At 48.4% G+C, this 20,790-nt stretch overlaps 2 protein-coding genes across 2 annotated transcripts; both read left to right on the top strand.

The window, feature by feature from the left end:
• Window positions 1-8,314: 8,314 nt before the first annotated feature.
• Window positions 8,315-9,001, top strand: LOC308327700 (hypoxanthine-guanine phosphoribosyltransferase-like; the record flags this gene model as incomplete). The annotated part of the gene is made up of 1 exon (XM_080781225.1): window positions 8,315-9,001. One exon carries the CDS (start codon window positions 8,315-8,317, stop codon window positions 8,999-9,001), a length of 687 nt encoding a protein of 228 aa, XP_080637351.1.
• A 3,303-nt stretch (window positions 9,002-12,304) lies between these two features.
• Window positions 12,305-15,997, top strand: LOC308327699 (cullin-associated NEDD8-dissociated protein 1-like; the record flags this gene model as incomplete). The annotated part of the gene is made up of 1 exon (XM_080781224.1): window positions 12,305-15,997. The coding sequence occupies one exon, from the start codon at window positions 12,305-12,307 to the stop codon at window positions 15,995-15,997; it is 3,693 nt and encodes a 1,230-aa protein (XP_080637350.1).
• Between the last annotated feature and the right edge of the window lie 4,793 nt (window positions 15,998-20,790).

The raw sequence follows: 20,790 nt of genomic DNA, 5'->3' as shown, positions 1-20,790 counted from the left end.
AGAGGGTCTCTGCTCGAATATCTAGAGACGCTCGAAAAGCTGGTGGAGAAACAAAGAGTCACTGAGGTGCAGCTGAAAGAGACTCAGGAACAAGCAGTCGCTGCTCAGCAGAACTATGCTGAGCTGCAGGAAGAGAACAGCCTTCTAAAGGATGACATTGAGAGCTTGGAGTTGAAGCTGGAGCAGATCACGTGTGACAACCAAGACAAGGCCCAGGATATCCACGTGAAAGAGACGACCATTAAAAGCATCCAGCAACAACTGGAGCACGCCCTGGAGGACTCCGACAGTCAGACGGACGGCACCAACTTGGAGTCCCAGCCGGGCGTTGCCGAAACGGAGTTTAGCCAGTTACTCCGAAGTAAGGAGGAGATGGAGTCCAACTACCAGGGTCAGTTGAAGACCATGACGGAAAGACTTGAAGAATCCGACAGCACAAACCGCAGCCTACAGAACATCCTTGATACTCTCAAATCCGAATATGGGACTTTGTTCGACTTTGTGCTTCAAAACTAACTATGTGTGGACATCATCATGCATGCAACGCGTCAAGCTTGTAGATCTTATTCATACAGTAATTATTCCCCTCTCCCTTTTTTCTTTTAGACAGCCTACGCGCGGAGACAGTTCAGTTTACATTCAGAACTTCACTCTTCTACTGCGTTTATATAGCCAGGGTTCAGTTGTGTTTTGGCCACATCAGACTTTTTTTCTGCCACACCGGGCTATAGCAGCCCTTTGTGTTCATATTTTTGTCCTAGTGAATGTTTTTCACCCCTCTTGACAAAACGTAATTGAGCTCAAAGCTTATTATACGAACGCACTTGCAACATATCACATGTGTTTGGTGCACTCCTGTGTTGAGGTATATGTAGATCATTTTACATTTAAATTAAATCTTAAACACGGGAGTGTAACAAACTGTAGGCGTTATTAATAGATATGGGTATATCGTTACATGAGCGAATCTGGGGCGGCCTTTGTTGTTTTGGTGGTAGTGAAACTAATCGAGCCCCCGGCTCTGCGGAGGCCCAACGAGGCATAACCGCGACGCGATCAGTGTTTTCATTAGCGGGAGGTTGGATTCATGTCATTTCAGGCGCCGATCATTCCTATTTCATCTCATTTTGAGCCATAATGTCCATAAGGACGGCGTGCACGTGGGGATTTTGGCTGCTTTTACGTGGACGCTATAGCGGCGGCTGGCAACGAAGCTAAAAAAATGCTAATAGTTTTTTTTTAATGCTGGATTAACGCCAATAAATCTCTGTATCTCGGCCGTGGTATCTAAACATCTTAAAAAACCTGCACTATCCGCACGTTTCACACATATTTAATGTATAATTTGCTAAATAGTTACTGTATCATTTTCAAATCAATGAATTGTATCGTATCACCATAATGAACCAATATCGTCCGTCGTATCGACCATGTAGTGTGATACGTATCGTATTGCTGTTAAAATGTATCGTTACACCCCTGATGGATAGATCGATAGATAGATAGATAGATATATTGGGGAACCAATGTTCAGTCATCTAAAGTCTCCGTATTACGTATTAATTAACGTGTCAATTAAAATGAAAATGGCAGCACCGACAACGAGATGAAATAGTCCACAGTTCCAGTATGTCTGGACACACACACACACACACACACACACACACACACACACACACACGTGTACTTTAAACTTTTATGGTTGTTCATCGAATCCGATGATGACGTCAATGTATGTCCTTACACGGTGGGGGTCGTCACACGGTCTTGGAGTCGTGGTATATAGTTTCAAATGGGGGTCCGCAGGCTAATTAGTGTCAATATGGGGGTCCTTGACACGAAAAGGTTTGGTAACCACTGCCATATACACACTAAACCCAAGCGTTTAGGTTTTAAACAGTTTTAAACACATAATTTGTAACACTTTTTAAACGTGTCACAGTGTTTAGATTATAAACAGAAGAACATGTTTAATCCCTGTAACACTTTTTAAACACATAAACGTGTTTAGTTTTTACAATCAAAGTCAGTCATATAGGTGTTTAGAATTTGAACACTAGGTGTTCTCGTGTGGTGTTTGAGTGAACTCGTGTTCTACTGTATTGTATGAATATTAATAAACACTGTTCCTCCTGTGTCTCTGTTGTCTCGGGTTAGGGTAGCCTGAGCTAACGTGTTAAGTTTCTGGTCTATAGGGGTTGGGTCGCGGCTGAGATTTGCGCACGCCCTGATTGGATCTCACCGATCTGTCCGTCAGCCCTGGCCACTCCTCTCCCACCTAGTGAAGCGCTATACGTCACATCATTTGGAGCGACACCCACCCGGAAGCGTTGACTCCCACTTCTAGACCGAGGCAGCCAATGCGTTCCTCCAGGCTTTCATTTTTCGCGCAGACGAAATGAAAGCCTGGGTATCGAGGCTAGGGTTTAGGGTTAAGGTTAGGGTTAGGCTTGTTTGCGTGAGCAGAGCGCAAGTGCTGTTTTTGGCTGTGTATGCCCGTACACTCACTCACTCACTCTCTCTATGTCAATACTATATCTATAAATGCACCACTCTGTGTACTGTACTGTATGTATGTACGTACATGTACGGCTGTAATCCACATAACTGTAGAGACGGATGTCGTGTCGGTCGGACCGGCGGGTCCATATGTGGAACTGGCCTGTTCTGACAACACTCCATATTTGGGCCATATACTGTGTATATATATATATATATAGAATAAAGGGACACAGATACAGAAATGTCCATATATGGTCATGAAAGGGACACTGCAGACAGATGGGGGGTACTCTTACACGGGTAAATGGTGCATTTATATAGCGCCTTTATCCAAGGCGCTTTACATAGATTGTGCATTACATTCACCCATTCACACACTGATTGCGGTGGAAGCCATGCAAGGCACCAACCTGCACATCGGGAGCAATTTGGGGTTCTGTGTCATGCTCAAGGACACTTCGACATGTACTGTAGACAGGAGGAGGAGGAGCCGGGATTCGAACCGCCGACCCACGGATCATTGGACGACCTGCTCTACCTCCTGAGCCACAGTCTCAGGGTACAACGGGTCATAGCCGGGTGGGGCATGGATTCGTTACCGACTCGGTGCTCTACAGCCCGGCACTGGTCTAGTAGTTTAGAATGAAAACACAAAAACTAGCCTCACTAACCGTTGGGGCGGCAGGCATTGCTGCTAGGTTGCAATACGGATATGGATAAGGTGCCCTCTGAGCTCTGCATCTCTATATTTGGAGACATTGACAACGCCTCTCAGCCAATCACAGAGTGAGGTTCTTAACTAACCGTGACATCACCGCCAACAACAGGTGAAATGCCGCGTGGCCGGGGACTCTAGTAGTTCAAAGGCTCCAGCCTTGCTTGACGATGTGCAGATTACAGCCATGTCTGATGATACCGTCCAGGACTCGGTAGTATTCAGCTCCACAAGGAAAGATATCAGTTACGCCGACCCGGTCGACCCCATGGAGCCGACGAGAATGACCATGGCGCACGGTAGTCGCAACAGACGAACCCCGGGCACCGACAACGCTAACTCTGCAGCCAACGTAGCCGGCTCAAGGATGGGATCGGGAGGACCCCCTCTCCTGAAAACATTAAAGGACGCCGAGGCAGCCGCCAACTCTGCGGTCGGTCAACTCGCGTACTTCAAAGACACCATGGAGGACATGTTTGCCGGTTCGAGGCGTCCCGCCTTCACGACCATAAACAAATCGACGTCGGTCCGACAGCAGTTGAAGGGGGTCCAGGCGGAGGCTCATCGCGTCAAAAGAGACAAACTGATCGAATCCTTACTGCGGGGGTTCTCACAGGCAGAGAGTGGAAAGCTGCACGTGAAAGGGGACGGCGGCATGGGGGCGAGCACGGCGACTTCAGTTCACACCGCCACCAGATCCGAGGCGGACACGTACGCTCGCCTGCAATGGCAGCTGCGCAAAAAGGAAGCCGAGAAGGAGCGTCTGACCGTGCAGCTCCAGACTCTCAAGAGGACGCTCGTCGAGCGCAAGATGGACATCGGCGTCTTGAAGTGGGCCATCTCGTCCCTGTCCGGGAAGGCCTCGGAGAGCAACGAGACGCTGGAGGCCCACAGGAAGAGAGCGGAGAGGTTCGAGGTGACCGTCGGTAAATGCTTCACGCAGCTGAGAGAGAAGGACGTCCAGCTGGCCAACGCGTGCGCCGACCGGGAGTCCTGGAGGAACCAGAAGCGGCTGCTGGAGCAGAAGCTGGCCCGGTCCGAAGCCGCCCTGGCGGAGGAGAAGGCCGTCTCCCGGGAGGAGAAACGCCTGCACGAGAAGTACCTCCGCCAGCTGGCCGAGTTCCGGGACGAGGTGGACGTCCTCAGGACCAAGTACGAGGTCCTCCTGGCGCAGATGGACGGCCAGAAGGACTCGGAGGTGCAGAAGATCAGGCAGGACCTGCAGTGGCACGTGGACAAGGCGGACGACTACCGCCACCTGCTGAGGGCGAGCGAGCGCGGCGGCGGCGGCGGCTGCGTCAAGTGCCAGGAGAACGTGCGCCGCTCGCAGAGGAAGGGCCCGGCGGACAAGTCGGAGGCCGCGGCCGCCTCCAGAGAGGTGGCCTCTCTTCAGAGCAAGATCCGGGAGTTCGAGGCGGAGAAGAGGATCCGGGACACGGAGCTGACGTTCCTCAAGCAGAACAAGCAGTCGGCGGAGAAGCAGCACGAGTTGCGTCTCAAAGACCTGCAGCTCAGATTGGACCGAGCAGGGAGTCAGAACAAAAGCCTGCAGAGCTACGTGGATTACCTCAAGAGGTCATTTGACGAGGTGTTTACGTAATCGAGGTTTGGATCGTCATGATTTCTCGAATAATTAATTTTACGAGTCTTTGGCACTGTACTGTATATTGGCCTAAGTAGACTGTGTATAATTCGTGCCCATTTATTTTTCTTGGCACCGAGTCATTCTTCATTGTAGTCTACTTACCATACCAGCTCTGAACTTAAGTGACCTCATACCGCAAGAGATGGCTCAGCGTCTAGCATAGAATAGTACTGTTCTTTATTGTGTCCATATTCATGCATACCTCAAAGAGACGATGATGAGACTGTTCTTACTCCTAGAACAGATTAGACCCCCATTTCAAAACATATGCCAGGGACCCCTCATAAGAGAACATTTTTAGGTAGGGCTCTAGCAGTGATTCTCAACCCGTTTCATCATTTCAAGGACCCCCAGTTTGACATGCATTAGTCTACGCCTCTATGGACCCCCATATAATGGCATTTCTATATCTCCGAGACCCCACTTTGTATTGTAAAATCCTACTGTAAATGCGCCACGTGTCTGTCTGTGTGTCTGTCTGTCTGTGTGTCTGTCTGTCTCTGTCTGTCTGTCTGTCTGTGTGTGTTGTAATGCACGCATCTCGAGAACCGTTTGCCCCACCGACTTAGAATTCGACACACACGTTCCACCCCCCCCGCAGGGAGTTCAGTGCCCGGTACACCACAAAAGGCTCTGGTCAGGCTCTGCCAGTGGGCCTAATGAGCCAAAGTCCCCCTCACCTGGTGCAATTTCCAGCCTCTGCCTCAGCCAATTGATTCCCATGGCAACGCCACACCTGCAAATTGATTACTTGACCACTCCACTTCTCACAGTCAGTTTGCACTGACTGGCAGATACATGAGATCTCCATGTGGGACAGATAGTTAAAACGGGTGCTATGACGAGTTGACAACAGGTATTATTAGGTTCCAAAGTTGCATCGTTCTCAAGTATGTACAGGTCTAGTCAATGTTCGTTTAACTCTTGAGTGTACAAATGGAACCAAATGGCCATTCGGACAACACTTTGGGAACACTGGGAAAACCCCCTAGCTGCCCTAGAAGATCCATCCCATCACTGGAGGGAATGTGAGGACCATGTCTGCTAGTGAGAAGACAGGAACCGATCATAGCGGAGGTCATGAGAAGCTATACAAGCATATCCTACGGTCTGTTAACACGGAGTTGTCGGGTTCTTCCATCACCGACCGAGAGAACAACAACCGGTGAAGACACCTCACACAGCAGTTTTGTCATTGTAACTTCCGGTTACAGATATTTGGCTCTTTAAAATAAGGGTTTGCGCGCGTGATAAAACCGCAAATGTGCGATAGATTAATCCTGGCGGCCAGACGGTTTAAACCAGCTTGAGCGTGTTAAACTATCCAGTGTTTTATCTAATTATCTGTCTTCAATTATCCACTTGTCCACTGCACTATGCACTACTTCTACTATAAATGTCGCCCAAACCGTTTACTGTAGGCCTACATATTTTTCTTTTTCATTAAAGTATGGTAAAATGGTATTTTTACATAGTATCAACAAGTATAATTGTCTCTGACTAAATGTTTCTATGAATTGAATACACAGCTAGGACTCCAATGGAAACAAGCCACAGTGCTTTCTTGGGTTCCGTCCTTGTATTGTATTGTATTCGTATTAATCTGTACTTTTTTTGGAAACTGTTAATAAAGTGTTCAGTCAATAAATCAGTCCTATTAATAAGAATCACCTGCTTCCACCACTCTCACGATGACATAATGGTATAGGATATTGAGAGGCAAAGAGTTTTTGTTTTGAAATGTAATTGTATCTCCACAATGGCCAAGCCTTATTTTGGTTTTGGCGGAGATATAGTCTAATTTAATTAATAATGTTAATAATATAATGGTGACATAGTTGTCGAGTTGTTGAATACGTGTTCATGAGCCAATAGTGGTGTTTCTTTTGAAAGTCTTATTACTTTGATTTGCTATAGTTCGTAATGTGGAAACTTATAAGCACATGAAAACTAACGTACTGGGTTTCTATCGGATAACACTGCTGTAGCGCCCCATACGGGTGACACTTTAGGTTTTTCAGTGTAACTTCTACTGGCAGACCCCCCCGAACCTGCAACTAATCGTAGCCATGTTTTCAAAGATATAGTGAAATAAGACGTTAAAACATCATGCCGACTAAACACACTACTTACTGTAAATGGTAAATGGTAAATGGTGCATTTATATAGCGCCTTTATCCAAGGCGCTTTACATAGATTGTGCATTACATTCACCCATTCACACACCGATGGCAGCGGAAACCATGCAAGGCACCAACTAGCACATCGGGAGCAATTAGGGGTTCAGTGTCTTGCTCAAGGACACTTCGACAGTAACTCTGGGGGAGCCCGGGTTTGAACTGGCAACCTTGCGGTTCCCATCCAGGCACTCTACCCCTGAGCCACCGCCATAGGCCTATGTCATGCGTGTTTAGTAATGTCGAAAAGTATAATTTTTTTGTTTCTCTTTTGGTCTTTGTATATTATGGCATATTTATTATATTGAAATTGATGAGCAGGTGTGGAGTGGTGCTCGTTTTAACCACGGCTATAGAAGGCTGTTTCAACCAATCGGATTGCTTCCTCGAAACGACCTGTACTTTGTACTTCGCATACTGGGGTTGCGTACTTTGTACTATGGCGCACTCTCTGCGAGGTGTATATTGTTTACGGGGCGCTATAGCCCCTTCCATAAACAGCTTTTGTCTCCGCACGTCTCAAGATGTGCCATTGACGATGAACAGAGAAACCAGTAAGACGCGCAAACGCGGGAAGCGAACGCAGCTCGTACATATTTGGGTTTTGGACGTATAGCTGCTTTGGGGACTCCTTATATGGTTATGGCTGAGTCATGGTGACACAAATCACTCAGCTCCATATATGGGCACAAAAGCGGGACAGACAGACAGACAGACAGACAGACACACAGACAGACATGATCTGCTAGGTCTCATAGTAAGTGCTCACTGCATTCACAATGACGTCAGAATGAAAACATGAAAACATTAAACGCCTTTGACATTGAAGGGAAAATTAACGTCATATTTACGTAAAACGAGCAAATCGGCTAACCAACCACAGGCAACAGGCATTCTGATTGGCCAGCATGAGATGATGACGCATGATGACGTACGATGATAAGAGCGCCCCTCACTTCACACGGGTGTGATTTTTATATTTGGAGATATTAAAAAAAAAAAAAATGCCTCTCAGCCAATCACAATGGTCAGAGGTCGGAACTAACTGTGATGTCACCACCAATATAAAAGACAGACTGCAGAAGGCTGCATAAAAGAACCACGTGAGGATTATCTAAGAGAAAAGGTGCTCTCTGGAGCAGGTTTTAAAATCGCATACACTTTTTTAAGTACATACTTTTGAATTACATTAAATTACAGTTAAAGACACTTTCAAAGTTGTACGTCGATTAAAAAAAACAAAAAACAAACGACCTGTAAGCCGATAAAGCGACGATGGCAACGACGACACGGAGCCCCGCCCCCGCCTGTGTCGTGATCGGCGACGAGGACCAGGGCTACGACCTGGAGCTGTTCTGCGTGCCCAAGCACTACGCCTCGGACCTGGAGCGCGTCTACATCCCCCACGGGCTCATCCTGGACCGCACGGAGCGGCTGGCCCGGGAGATCATGAAGGACATGGGCGGCCACCACGTGGTGGCGCTCTGCGTGCTGAAGGGCGGCTACCGCTTCTTCGCCGACCTGCTGGGCCACATGGAGGCGCTGAACGGCGGCGGCGGCGGAGAGTCCGACCGCTCGGTGCCGATGACGGTGGAGTTCATCCGCCTGGTGAGCTACCGCGACGACCGGCCCGCCGCCGGCGAGATCAAGGTGATCCGGGGCGACGACCTGCCCGCGCTGGCGGGGAAGCACGTCCTGGTGGTGGAGGACATCGTGGACACGGGCAAGGCCATGCAGACGTTACTGGAGCTCCTCGAGCAGCACGGCCCGCGGGTCGTCAAGGTGGCCAGTCTGCTGGTGAAGAGAACGCCCCGGAGCGTCGGGTACCGCCCGGACTTTGTCGGATTCGAGGTCCCCGACAAGTTCGTGGTGGGATACGGGCTGGACTACAACGAGTACTTCAGAGATCTGAAGCACATCTGCGTCATTAGTGAGACCGGACGAGAGAAATACAAGGCATGAAGAGTTATCATCAACCCTTATCAAATCAAAAATCAAATCAAATTTTATTTATAGAGCACATTTTCAAAAGACCAGGAGGCCAACCGAAGTGCTGTACAGGAAACATGACACAAGTAACATAGTAAAACAAAATCAAAGCAACAAGTATACACAGGTTAATTAGGTCAAACATTGAAAGCCTGCAGGGAGAAGAAATGGGTTTTGAGTAAAGATTTAAAGGCCTCTAAGGAGGGAGCAGACTTAATATGAAGGGGCAGACAGTTCCAGAGTTTGGGGCCAGCCACTGAAAAGAAAAACGGTCACCTCTGGACCTGAGATTGGAATTGGGCACAGGCAGGTTAATTATCAAGACCATTTAATGGAGCCAGTAGGCTACTGGAGTGGAGACGTTGTTGTTGTTGTTGTTGATGTCAGCCACTGTCCGACGTGGCGTTTGGTCAGCCTTGGAAAAGGCGGCTTGCATTGTTTCAGTAAAGCAATGACGTCATGCTGGGGGGCAGTGGTGGCCGAACGGTTTGCGGAGCGGTCTTGATATCGGAAGGTCGCTATAGTTCGTATCCCCGGACCGGCACGTTAAAAATTACCACCGCTGAAGTGCCCTTGAGCAAGGCATTGAACCCCCTACCATGAAATGTTCTATGAGCAGGGCCTGGCTGTAAACAAGTTCTTGAGCTTAGTCCAGTTACCCTGCAGGGTAAACATAGTACCTTTCCTTTCCTTTATGCTGCCTCCTGCATTATGTGCAAATTCAAAACAGGTGGTAGGCCTACACGTGGGCCGTTGAGTGAAATCTAACGAGCACTTCCAAACTGCAACACACAACGCCAAATTCCAATACCCCACACAATAACCTCGCTCGCACTCGTTCACTGCAGCATGGCAAGTTATGGTGAAAATGGTGACCTGCCAAAATATTGTGGACTTACATGGAAGTCTTTAAATAAATACAGTTATAGGTTGAACTCTGCTAATGAACAAACTGCAACAATTTACATTAGGACGCTAACGGTACAAACGCTACACAATTGTCACATATTTCAGCAGGTCACCATTTCCACCGAGACTTTGGGTGTTGGAATTTGGGCTTTAGAAAAAGAATCCCCTGCAAGGACAGAAAGTAACTCATAACATGTCTACAGTGGATTTATTTATGAAACAAACACTTTGAGGCTAGAAAGAGAATAATTCAAGCTATTCGGTACAGCGGCAATGTTTGACGTTGTTTAATACAATCAGACGGGACTTTTCTGTTTGGATGAATGGGATTGCTATAATAATAATCTTTATTGTCCTGAAGGATATTTGTCTTCACAATCAAACACCCACATCAAAAACAACACAGAGCACATAACACCAAGACCGTACAAAAAACAACTTGAAGGTCCCCACATGCTGTGTACAGAACCATCCTATCGGCGGGGCAGTTTGTTTAATGCCGCGATGGCTGAGGGGACAAAACTCCTACTGAAACTGACCTTTTTCCAATGGCAAGGTTCTGTATCTTTGTCCAGATGGCATGAGGTTAAAGAAACGATACAGAGGATGGTCAGTGTCATTTGATATCGAGAGTGCTAGTCGTGTGATGGCGTTATTGTTCATATCAGAAAGTGTGGGTGTAGGAAGTCCGATGACTGGGCTGTTTATTGTACACCTTGTTATTGTACACCTTGTCGGCGTTAACTTGTCTTATATGGTAAGATGGCCGCGGTCTGCGTATGGTCCATAAGAGGAAGTGAATGGCAGTCCAATCAGGCCCAAATATGGGCTCATACTGTACATCACATACTGTATCATCAAAGACAACCCGCGTCATAGAATGGACACACGAAATCCAAGTCTTGTTTCATACGTTTTATATGTTTTGAAATATGAATATGAATATATATATATATATATATATATATATATATATATATATATTATAAATGTCATAATGGAAGTCGATGGCTGATGGCCGATTGTATGTCAAAGGGTATAGAACAACAGGGGTATTCAATTGGCGGCTTGCGGGCCGCTGGTGCGCCCCCCTGTGGTCCCTGGAAGAATATTTGGGCATGACGTTAAGTTATTCCGTTCGAGAGGACCGGCGACCCTCGAATGTAAACGGCCATGAAAGGAAACTATGGATCAATCAGCATAACATACATTAAACCATAAAGAACATAACCAATACATTCATACAGTCATATAATACCTCAAAACAAACCTTATCAAAATACAATAATGAAACCAATAACCATAATACAATTAATTCAACACTAACCATTGCAAGTTAGTTGATTAACATTAAAAGGAAAACCACCAGCTGGGTGCTAAAATGGCTTGTGCTTGTTCCAGTAAAGTTTGGCTTTTGAACCTTTTACATCTGTGGTTCCCAAAGTGGTGTCCGGGGACCCCCAGGGGTCCTTGAGGGAGTTCCAGGGGGTCCCCAGCTAGTTTGGAATCAAATGGACCCTTATGGGTCTGTAACTCTGAGTGTACAAATGGAACCATTGTGTACATTTGTCCGCTCTCAGAGTTAAATTAACATTGATTTTACAATATAATTTGGGGGTCTCAAGAGATATATAAATGCCATTAAATGGGGGGTCCGTAGACTAATGCATGTCAAACTGGGGGTCCTTGAAATTAAACGGGTTGAGAATCACTGCTAGAGCCAGTGGCGTGCACAGTGAGGGTACTTCCAGCTTCCCTGCATCAAACCCGGAAGTTATGCGGGAACGTCTGTCTACTGAGTGGCAAAAAACTCCTTCATGGCCTTGGCAGCCCACACATCCGACCAGACAGACGACTCCTATTTGATTGCATTAAACGACGTCAGACACCATTAAACTCATGACGACATCAAACACACATTCTGTGTTTAATGGTCCCATATATAGCGTTGCCGTCCGTCCGCGCTCCGGCCGATTTGTTCCTGTGGGCGGGAAAGCCCTTCAAAATAAACACATTCTGTTACAGAAACATTTTCTCATTTTATTTCCTCATATGGACATCTATTATGCCATCTAAAACTATGACGTGAATGTGTGGTTGCTGTCACAGCTGGTATAAAACCGGCGGTCTTTACAGAACCCCGAGTGTGTTCAAATACATTCGGAGTGCTCTGCAGAATTCCCAACCAGCCAACGACCAGCTAGCCAAGCCCACCTCGAAGCACTAAAGCACAAAGGCAGCCAGCAACTAACTCGGAATCCCCAGCGCGTTTTAAAATCTATAAGATCCGTCCCTCGACTGTCCCCAGCCGAAGCACGTTATATCGGGAGGCCAACCGGGGCAGCCAAAAACAAAAAAACGATCAAAATGGCCAGCGCCATATACGACGTCTCCAGTCTGCTGAACAAGATGACGTCGACCGACAAGGACTTCAGGTACATGGCGACCAACGACCTGATGTCCGAGCTGCAGAAGGACACGGTCACGCTGGACGACGACGGCGAGAAGAAGGTGGTGAAGATGATCTTGAAGCTGCTGGAGGACAACAACGGGGAGGTCCAGAACCTGGCGGTCAAGTGCCTGGGGCCCCTGGTGGGCAAGGTGAAGGAGTACCAGGTGGAGACCATCGTGGACACGCTGTGGACCAACATGCTGTCGGACAACGAGCAGCTCCGGGACATCTCGTCCTTCGGATTGAAGACCGTCATCGGGGAGCTCTCGGCCAGCGTCTGCAAGAAGATAACGGCCCGGCTGACCGGCGCCATCGCCAAACAGGAGGACGTGTCCGTTCAGCAGAAGGCGCTCGACATCATGGCCAACATGCTCCTCAGACAGGGAGGCCTGTTGGTGAACTTCCACCCCTCCATCCTGAGCTGTCTGCTTCCCCAGCTCAACTCCCCTCGCCTGCCCGTCCAGAAGAGGGCGATCACGGCCCTCGGCCACCTCGCCGTGTCATGTGGGAAGGCGGTGTTCGTGGACCTGATTGAACACCTGCTGTCGGAGCTGGGGCGCGCGCAGAACATCGCCATCACCAGAACGTACATCCAGTGCATGGCCGCCATCAGCAGACAGGCTGGACACCGCGTCGGCGAGTATCTGGAGAAGATCATTCCGTTGGTGGTGAAATTCTGCAAGGCCAACGACGACGAGCTGAGAGAGTACTGCATCCTGGCCTTCGAGTCCTTCGTCACAAAGTGCCCCAAGGAGGTGTACCCCCACATCCCCACGGTGATCGAGCTGTGCCTGCTCTACCTGACCTACGACCCCAACTACAACTACGACGAGGACGAGGACGACAGCGCCATGGACACGGAGACGAGCGACGAGGCGTACCGAGGCAGCGACGAAGAGTACAGCGACGACGACGACGTCAGCTGGAAGGTGCGCCGCGCGGCGGCCAAGTGTCTGGACGGCGTCGTCTCCACCCGACACGAGATGCTGCACGACTTCTACCGCTCCGTCTCGCCGGCGCTCATCTCCCGCTTCAAGGAGAGGGAGGAGAACGTGAAGGCGGACGTGTTCCACGCGTACATCTCTCTGCTGACGCAGACTGGAAAGGCTCAGAGGTGGATGGGAGATGCACCTGCTCAGGGAGGAGATACCCCTCTGACCCTGTTACAGAGTCAGGTCCCCATGATGGTGAACGCTCTTCAGAAGCAGCTGAAGGAGAAAAGTGTCAAGACGAGAAGCTGTTGTTTCAACGTGTTGACTGAACTGGTGAAGGTTCTGCCCGGAGCCGTGGTCCAACACATCCAGGTATTGATACCGGGTATAGTCTTCAGTCTGAAGGACAAGCAGTCCAGCAGCAGTAACCTGAAGATGGACGCGTTGGCGTGTTTACACGGGATCCTGCGCTACGAGCCCGCCAGCGCCTTCCACCCGCACATCCCGCACATCTGCAAGGAGCTCGTCCCGCACGTGGTGGCCTGCGTGGGAGAGGACTATCACAAGATCACCTCCGAAGCCCTGCTGGTCACACAGCAGCTGGTCATCGTGATCAGGCCTCTTGACGACAGCCAGTGTGGCGGCTCGGAGGGCTTCGACCCCTGGGCCTACATCCAGAGCCTGTTCAGTTGTACGATCAAGCGCCTGCGAGCCGCCGACATCCACCAGGAGGTTAACGAACGAGCGATCACCTGCATGGGCCAGATCGTCTGTAACCTCGGTGACCATTTTGCCACCGATCTGCCCGGAACGCTGAACCTCTTCCTGGAACGACTCAAGCACGACATGACGCGGCTCACTACCGTCAAGGCGCTGGAGCTGGTGGCGAGCTCTCCTCTGAACATCGACCTGCGTCCCATTCTCCGCGAAGCCGTTCCCGTCCTCGCCTCGTTCCTCCACAAGGAGAGAACTCTCAAACTCTCTACGTTGCAAGCGCTGGACATGCTGCTGAAGAAATGTGGCTCCTCGGTGACGCCAGCCATGATAGACGCCGTGTTGGCTGAACTCCCTCCTCTCATATCGGAGAACGACATGAACGTGTCTCAGAATGTGCTGATCTTCCTGTCCACGTTGGTCCAGACACACCCTTCCTCCCTGGCTAAGCTCAGCCGAGGAAGCGGAAACATCCTCGGCCAGCTCACGTCACTGGTCCGTTCCCCGCTGATGCAAGGCGCTGCACTGGACGCCATGAAGGACTTCTACCGGGCTCTGGTGTGTTCCAACACGGCGGGTTTGGCTTTCAAGGACCTGATGAAGATGCTAACGGGACCGGTCTACCAGAACTCCGCTGTGCCGCTGGCTCACAAACAGGCCTACTCCACCATCGCTAAATGTGTGGCGGCGCTCACCAGAGCCTGTCCCCACGAGATGCCGGTTGTAGTCGGGCAGTTCATAAAGGACGTGAAGAACAGCCGCTCCGAGCCCATCCGACTGTTGACATTGAGCTCATTGGGTGAAGTTGGACATCATATGGACCTCAGCGGCCACCCAGAAGTCAAGACTGTCATCATCGATGCTTTCTCCTCCCCCAGTGAAGAGGTGAAGTTGACGGCCTCGAATGCTTTGGGCTTGATCGCCGTCGGCAACCTGCCAGAGTATCTCCCCTTCATCCTGTCGGAGATCTCCTCTCAGCCTAAGAGACAGTATCTGTTACTGCACTCTCTGAGGGGCACGATAGACTCGGCTTCGCCCCCTCATCTGAAGCCCTACGTAGAGGCGGTGTCGTCCCTGCTGCTCAAATGCTGCGAGTGTCAGGACGAAAGAACCCGAGCTGTTGTCTCTCAGTGTCTCGGGAAGTTGACTCTGATCGACCCCGAAGCTGTGCTGCCGAAGCTGAAGGACTCTCTGCTGTCCGGTTCCACGGCCACCAGGAGCTCAGTGCTTTATGCTGTCAAGTTCACCATATCCGATAAGCCTCAGCCAATAGATCATGTACTGAAGAACTGCATAGGCGACTTCCTGAAGGCTCTAGAAGACCCGGACCCGAGTGTTCAACGCGTCGCCTTGCTCACATTAACCTCAGCGGCTCAACACAAGACCAGTCTGATTCGAGAGCTGCTGGATTCAGTTTTACCGCACGTGTACAACGAGACCAAAGTCAGGAAAGAACTCATCCGGGAGATACAGGTGGGGCCCTACAGGCACTACGAGGACAACGGCTCGGATCTGAGGAAGGCGGCGTTCGACTGCCTGGCCACCCTGTTGGAAAGCTGCCAGGACAAACTGGACATCTCCGCCTTCCTCAACCACATCGAGGTGGGACTCAAGGACGGCAACAACGACATCAAGGGGCTGACCTTCTCCATGCTGACGCGCCTCTCGTCGCTGTACCCGAGCACCGTGGCCCAGCGGCTGGACAGGCTGGTGGAGCCGCTGCAGGCCATCGTCACCACCAAGCAGAAGGAGGGCGCCACCAAGCAGGACGCCGACAAGGCGGAGCAGCTGAAGCGCGGCGCCATGCAGACCGTCGTGGCCCTGCTCTCCATCCCGGAGGCCAAGAACCACCCGCAGATGTCTCAGTTCCAGGCCCGCATTCAGTCCAGTCGAGAACTGGAGGCCATCTTTGACTCCGTCCAGCGGGAGAACTCGGCCAGCTCGTCCATGGACACCAGCTAAAGGTGTGATGACTGCATTTCCCACGATGACCTGCAGCTTGAGGTGATGACTACATTACCCACGATGCAACGGTGGCACCGCAGACGACCTGATGGAAGACCTAACAAGACGTGGTTCCCCTGTAGCTCTCTATAGCACCGTGTTGATTATGACAAATTGGTGACAGATCTTATGCCCTTAATACGGATCTTCATATTATTAATAATTCACGATGTGAGAAATATTCACACACAAAAAATAAAGACTGGAGCTAAGCGTGGCTAACATGTGGACCTTGGACTTCACCTGGATAGTCTACTGTATGACTATGACTTATGATGCCATATTTAGGCAAGGTTTCTGCCCTATGGCACGGCCATTGACTTCCATAAAAATATATATATTCTAAAGCATATCTTTTGGGTGGGAAAAAAGACACTCGGTCGGACTCTCTTTCTCAGCCACGCTGTAAAAAAAATATTTTGCCCTTCTTTTTTCCTTCTTTTTTTTTGTCTCGTCTCCACCAAGGCCCAAAAAGCCGGTATAATTATGTCGAGATGTTTGTGCGTCCGTGTTGAATTTATCTCGGGCACCGTTGGACCAATGGCCGTGGGACTTTGCACGCACACCAGCAGCGTCGGGAAGGACCGCCTCCTCTCCAAGATGTTTGGCCAGTCCAGCGTTGTGCGTCATGTGTGTAACCCCATAGACTAGTAATGATTTGATTGGCTGAGCACGGAATGTGAAAGCGCCTCTCACTTCACATGAGTGATTTTTTTTAAAGAGTGTAAGTGTACAGTATTTGTTAAAATGTAGTTTGTATCTGGACAACGCCCGCCAGTTCATTGAGTGTGCCTGGTTTTCCTGGGGGCTGCCCTAAGGTTCGACCTCCCGTTAGTTCGACCGCGTTGCTCCCGTGCTTGCGGTTAGGTTTAGGTTAGAGTTAGAGATAGGGTTAGTAATGGTCGATCTAACAGGAGGTCGAACCAATGACATGTTTGGTGGGTGGTGATCCACCTGAACTGAAGCCGCACCCACAACTGTTGTATGATAAAGGGGGCGGGGTTTGGGGAGTGGATGATTATTGTGATGTCACTATATCACAGTTAATATTTTTCATTGGCATGTTTGAGACTGTCAAGGTTTTTAGCCTCCAGGAAGAAACCTTAAATACAAAGGGAACAAATCATTGCACATAACAACCACACCAAGGGGTCTAATGAAGTAATGTCACCTCATAGACACATGGAATGCTGGAAGAAATACAAAAATCACGGCAAATCAGCCTATAGCGCTGTACGGAATGGTTGCCTTAACCCATTCTGCATCATGCATCATGTTATGCTTTAGCTATTGAAAAATAGCAGATCTACAAGCTCATAGCGCGCCACCGAGTGGCGCGCTATGAGCTTGTAGGTCTGCTATTTTTGAAAAATCGGAAGAACGACTGACATTTTTTAGAATCTGATCTCAGGTCAGAATGGGTTAATCAGACCAGTGTTGTGTCCGGTGGAAACCTCGCATGAATCTGATCTCAGGTCAGAATGGGTTAATCAGACCAGTGTGTGTCCAGTGGAAACCTCGTATGAATCTGATCTCAGGTCAGAATGGGTTAAACTCTTGATGGATTTAGTTTGTCCAGATTCTTTATGGAGCGGGGCCAATCAGCTCCAACGTGTATAGCTTTGTGTGCGCCCCGCCCCCTGTGACGTCATATGTGGCAGCCAAGTAGTCTATGGACTTTTTGCAGAACAATTGATTCCGTACAAACTTTCAGGCCAATGCAATGAATGCCAAAATACTGTGACGTATAGTGGCGTGCCACATGCAGTAAACTATGACATGGCTGCCAAGTCTACTTTTACAGAACTTTGATGACTGTGTGTGTGTGTGTGTTTGGCAGAGTTTTGTATCCTTAGTTTCCTGGGATTGCCCAAAGTAATTAATAAACAAGGTCACCTACGGCATTTTTCGCTATCCAGCAATTTCGGACGTCGGATTCGTCGCACTTTAGGAGGCAAACTGCAGCCGCGGAATACTTTGGAGTAGGCTTGTCCCGATCGGGTCTATCAATCGAGGCAAAAAGCCGCCAAAAAATCTTAAACAAAAATATATAGAGCCTAGTAAATACAAATCTAACTAGTCATTGAAGATTTAACATAATTGCAGAGGGGTAAAAGGACCTATGCGATATTTCCCTCAGAGATGTAGTGGTGTAGAAGTAAAAGTATTGAAAATTGGAAATATCTCAAAAATGTACTGCAATTCTACAACAGGTCGTTTCTATAGGAAGCAATCTGATTGGTTGAAACGGCTTCTATAGCCGTGCGTTAAACCAGCACCATTAACCAAAGAATTCAGCTGCTCTTTTCTCCCAGAGCACTAGCAAACTCGGTGGCTATAGGCTAGCTATAGTTTCTTGGGACATTTTGTGGTCGTAGTGACTTCAGTGATGCTTGCGGAACTCGACTTCATCTCGTTCCTGACCGCGTCACTGTCGTGGCAATAATCACGTTAACCCACACCCTCTCGTGTGATATTGCTTAAGTACACTATAGTACTTTTCACCACTGCTCTCTCTCTCTCTCTCTCTCTCTCTCTCTCGAACAAAATGAAGCACAACCTGCCTGAATATATGTTTTTCTTTATTCTTCATCTATGTCTATTACAGAATTCTGCACATCTAGACGATCTAGACAATGCATAACTGTTTTACATTATTAGTTCATTAAAATCATTCACAAAATGCATAATTATGTACAAAAACAACTGTACATCGTATACATTATAATTATAGGTTATTGATCGTGTGTTAATGGCCTTATAGCTGACTTAGGCTGCTAAATCAAACTGAAAGGTGACATAGATGGTATTGGGTTGTTGGCCTTAGCCTAATACATGTCTATTTCACCAGCAGGTCAAAGTACTTTGCTGTTATTGACAAAAAGAGGTATTTCTCCTTCAAGTTGTACTGCTTAAAAGGTATAAAATGCAGACTTGTAGTTTTTGGTTTAGACTATAGTCATTGGTTAGACCAGTCATTAGTCTAGTCGTACAACTGTCTACAACCTATCTCAAACCCTCACCCTAAACCTAACCTCCCACGGGGCAGCACACCTAAACCTAACCTTAACCCATGTCTAACCAATGACTAGTCTAAACTAGGTATGCACCCTAAACCTAACCTCCCACGGGGCAGCACACCTAAACCTAACCTTAACCCATGTCTAACCAATGACTAGTCTAAACTAAGTATGCACCCTAAACCTAACCTCCCACAGGGCAGCAGCACACCTAAACCTAACCTTAACCCATGTCTAACCAATGACTAGTCTAAACTAAGTATGCACCCTAAACCTAACCTCCCACGGGGCAGCACACCTAAACCTAACCTTAACCCATGTCTAACCAATGACTAGTCTAAACTAAGTATGCACCCCCTTGTGAAGAAAAAAAGGGTTTCAAGTCACAGTCTTTGGTGAGTAAAAATGTCTATGGTTTTATTGATGAGCATGAAGGCAAAAAAATAAAAAATAAAGTCCTACGCGTTTCGACCGATAACGGTGTAAAGTCTGCATTTTTACATATTTGGGAATGAGGCTTGAAGGAAAAATAGCTTTTTTCTGTCTATAGTTCTACCTGTATCACCAAAGAGCACCCGTCTATATAAGAGCTATGGGGTGTAACGATATAGTAACTGCATCAAAACATCACGTCCTTGTATCGCATCGCTGTTCAAATGTACCGTTATACACCCCTAAGAAGAGCCACTGACGGATTCTGTTACTCTATTTCTATACCTCGCTGTTATCGTCCTCAAAATATTTCATCTTTATGACGACAAACAATCACACACATGATGTTAAAAAAAGAGAATTATGGGGGAAATCACTCCTTCACAGAATATGTTCAATACGGTCACGCAGATACAAATGGAATCCTGGTCTCTAAACTGCCTCCCCCTGGCCAGCCGGGGCGCCTGATGGAGGGGAAAGGAACTGGTCTCTAAACTGCCTCCCCCTGGCCAGCCGGGGCGCCTGATGGAGGGGAAAGGAACTGGTCTCTAAACTGCCTCCCCCTGGCCAGCCGGGGCGTCTGATGGAGGGGAAAGGAACTGGTTGGAATAACGTGTTCCTTCCACGCGCTACGTCCAACCAGGGAAACTCCCCCCTGTCAGGTGTAAAGGAGCAACTTGGACACTCAGGCATGAAGGAAGCATGAGTTCAAGTCCGTTGCTCTCCCCAGGTTGGCGGAGGGTGTGTAGAGCCCAGGATCACATTAGATAATTGAAACAGGGGGTGAAAAATGGGTTACAAAATCGTGGGATAAAAACTATATATAAAAATAATAAAAATACAAATGGAATGTCACGGTGTTCCAGTGCAGGTGATTCACTGCCTCTCCAGATAGTGCTGGTTGTGCATGTTCACAGAACTGGTCTTTTCCTTCACCCATTCAGGACTGAGACCACCTTCTACACAAATGTCTTCTAAAATCATGACCGTTTTCAGAAACACCCCATGTTTCCATGTCAGTGGTTCTCAAAGTGGACCCCAAAAACTGTAATTGTAATTATTGGCCGCCGAACCCCGATCTGAAAATATGTTGTTCCAGGAAGCGTATAGCCTGATGAAAACAAAACAAATAGTGTTGTGTCTCCTGACTTTCTTTTCTTCTTTCTAATGATTTGATCGGCCCAAAACATTGTGTTCATTGTCATGATTTGTCACGATCCGAGTTGGCTTTGTCCGCGGCGTAACCGTCTTTAAATAAATTATATTAGAAGTGCCGATGGGAGAATGCATTGGGGTTTC

Source organism: Protomyctophum bolini (assembly GCF_963924005.1).
Source record: "Protomyctophum bolini genome assembly, chromosome: 13".
Classification (NCBI taxonomy): domain Eukaryota; kingdom Metazoa; phylum Chordata; class Actinopteri; order Myctophiformes; family Myctophidae; genus Protomyctophum; species Protomyctophum bolini.
Note: the sequence above shows the minus strand (reverse complement) of the source record. Positions and strands in the feature narration are given on the sequence as shown.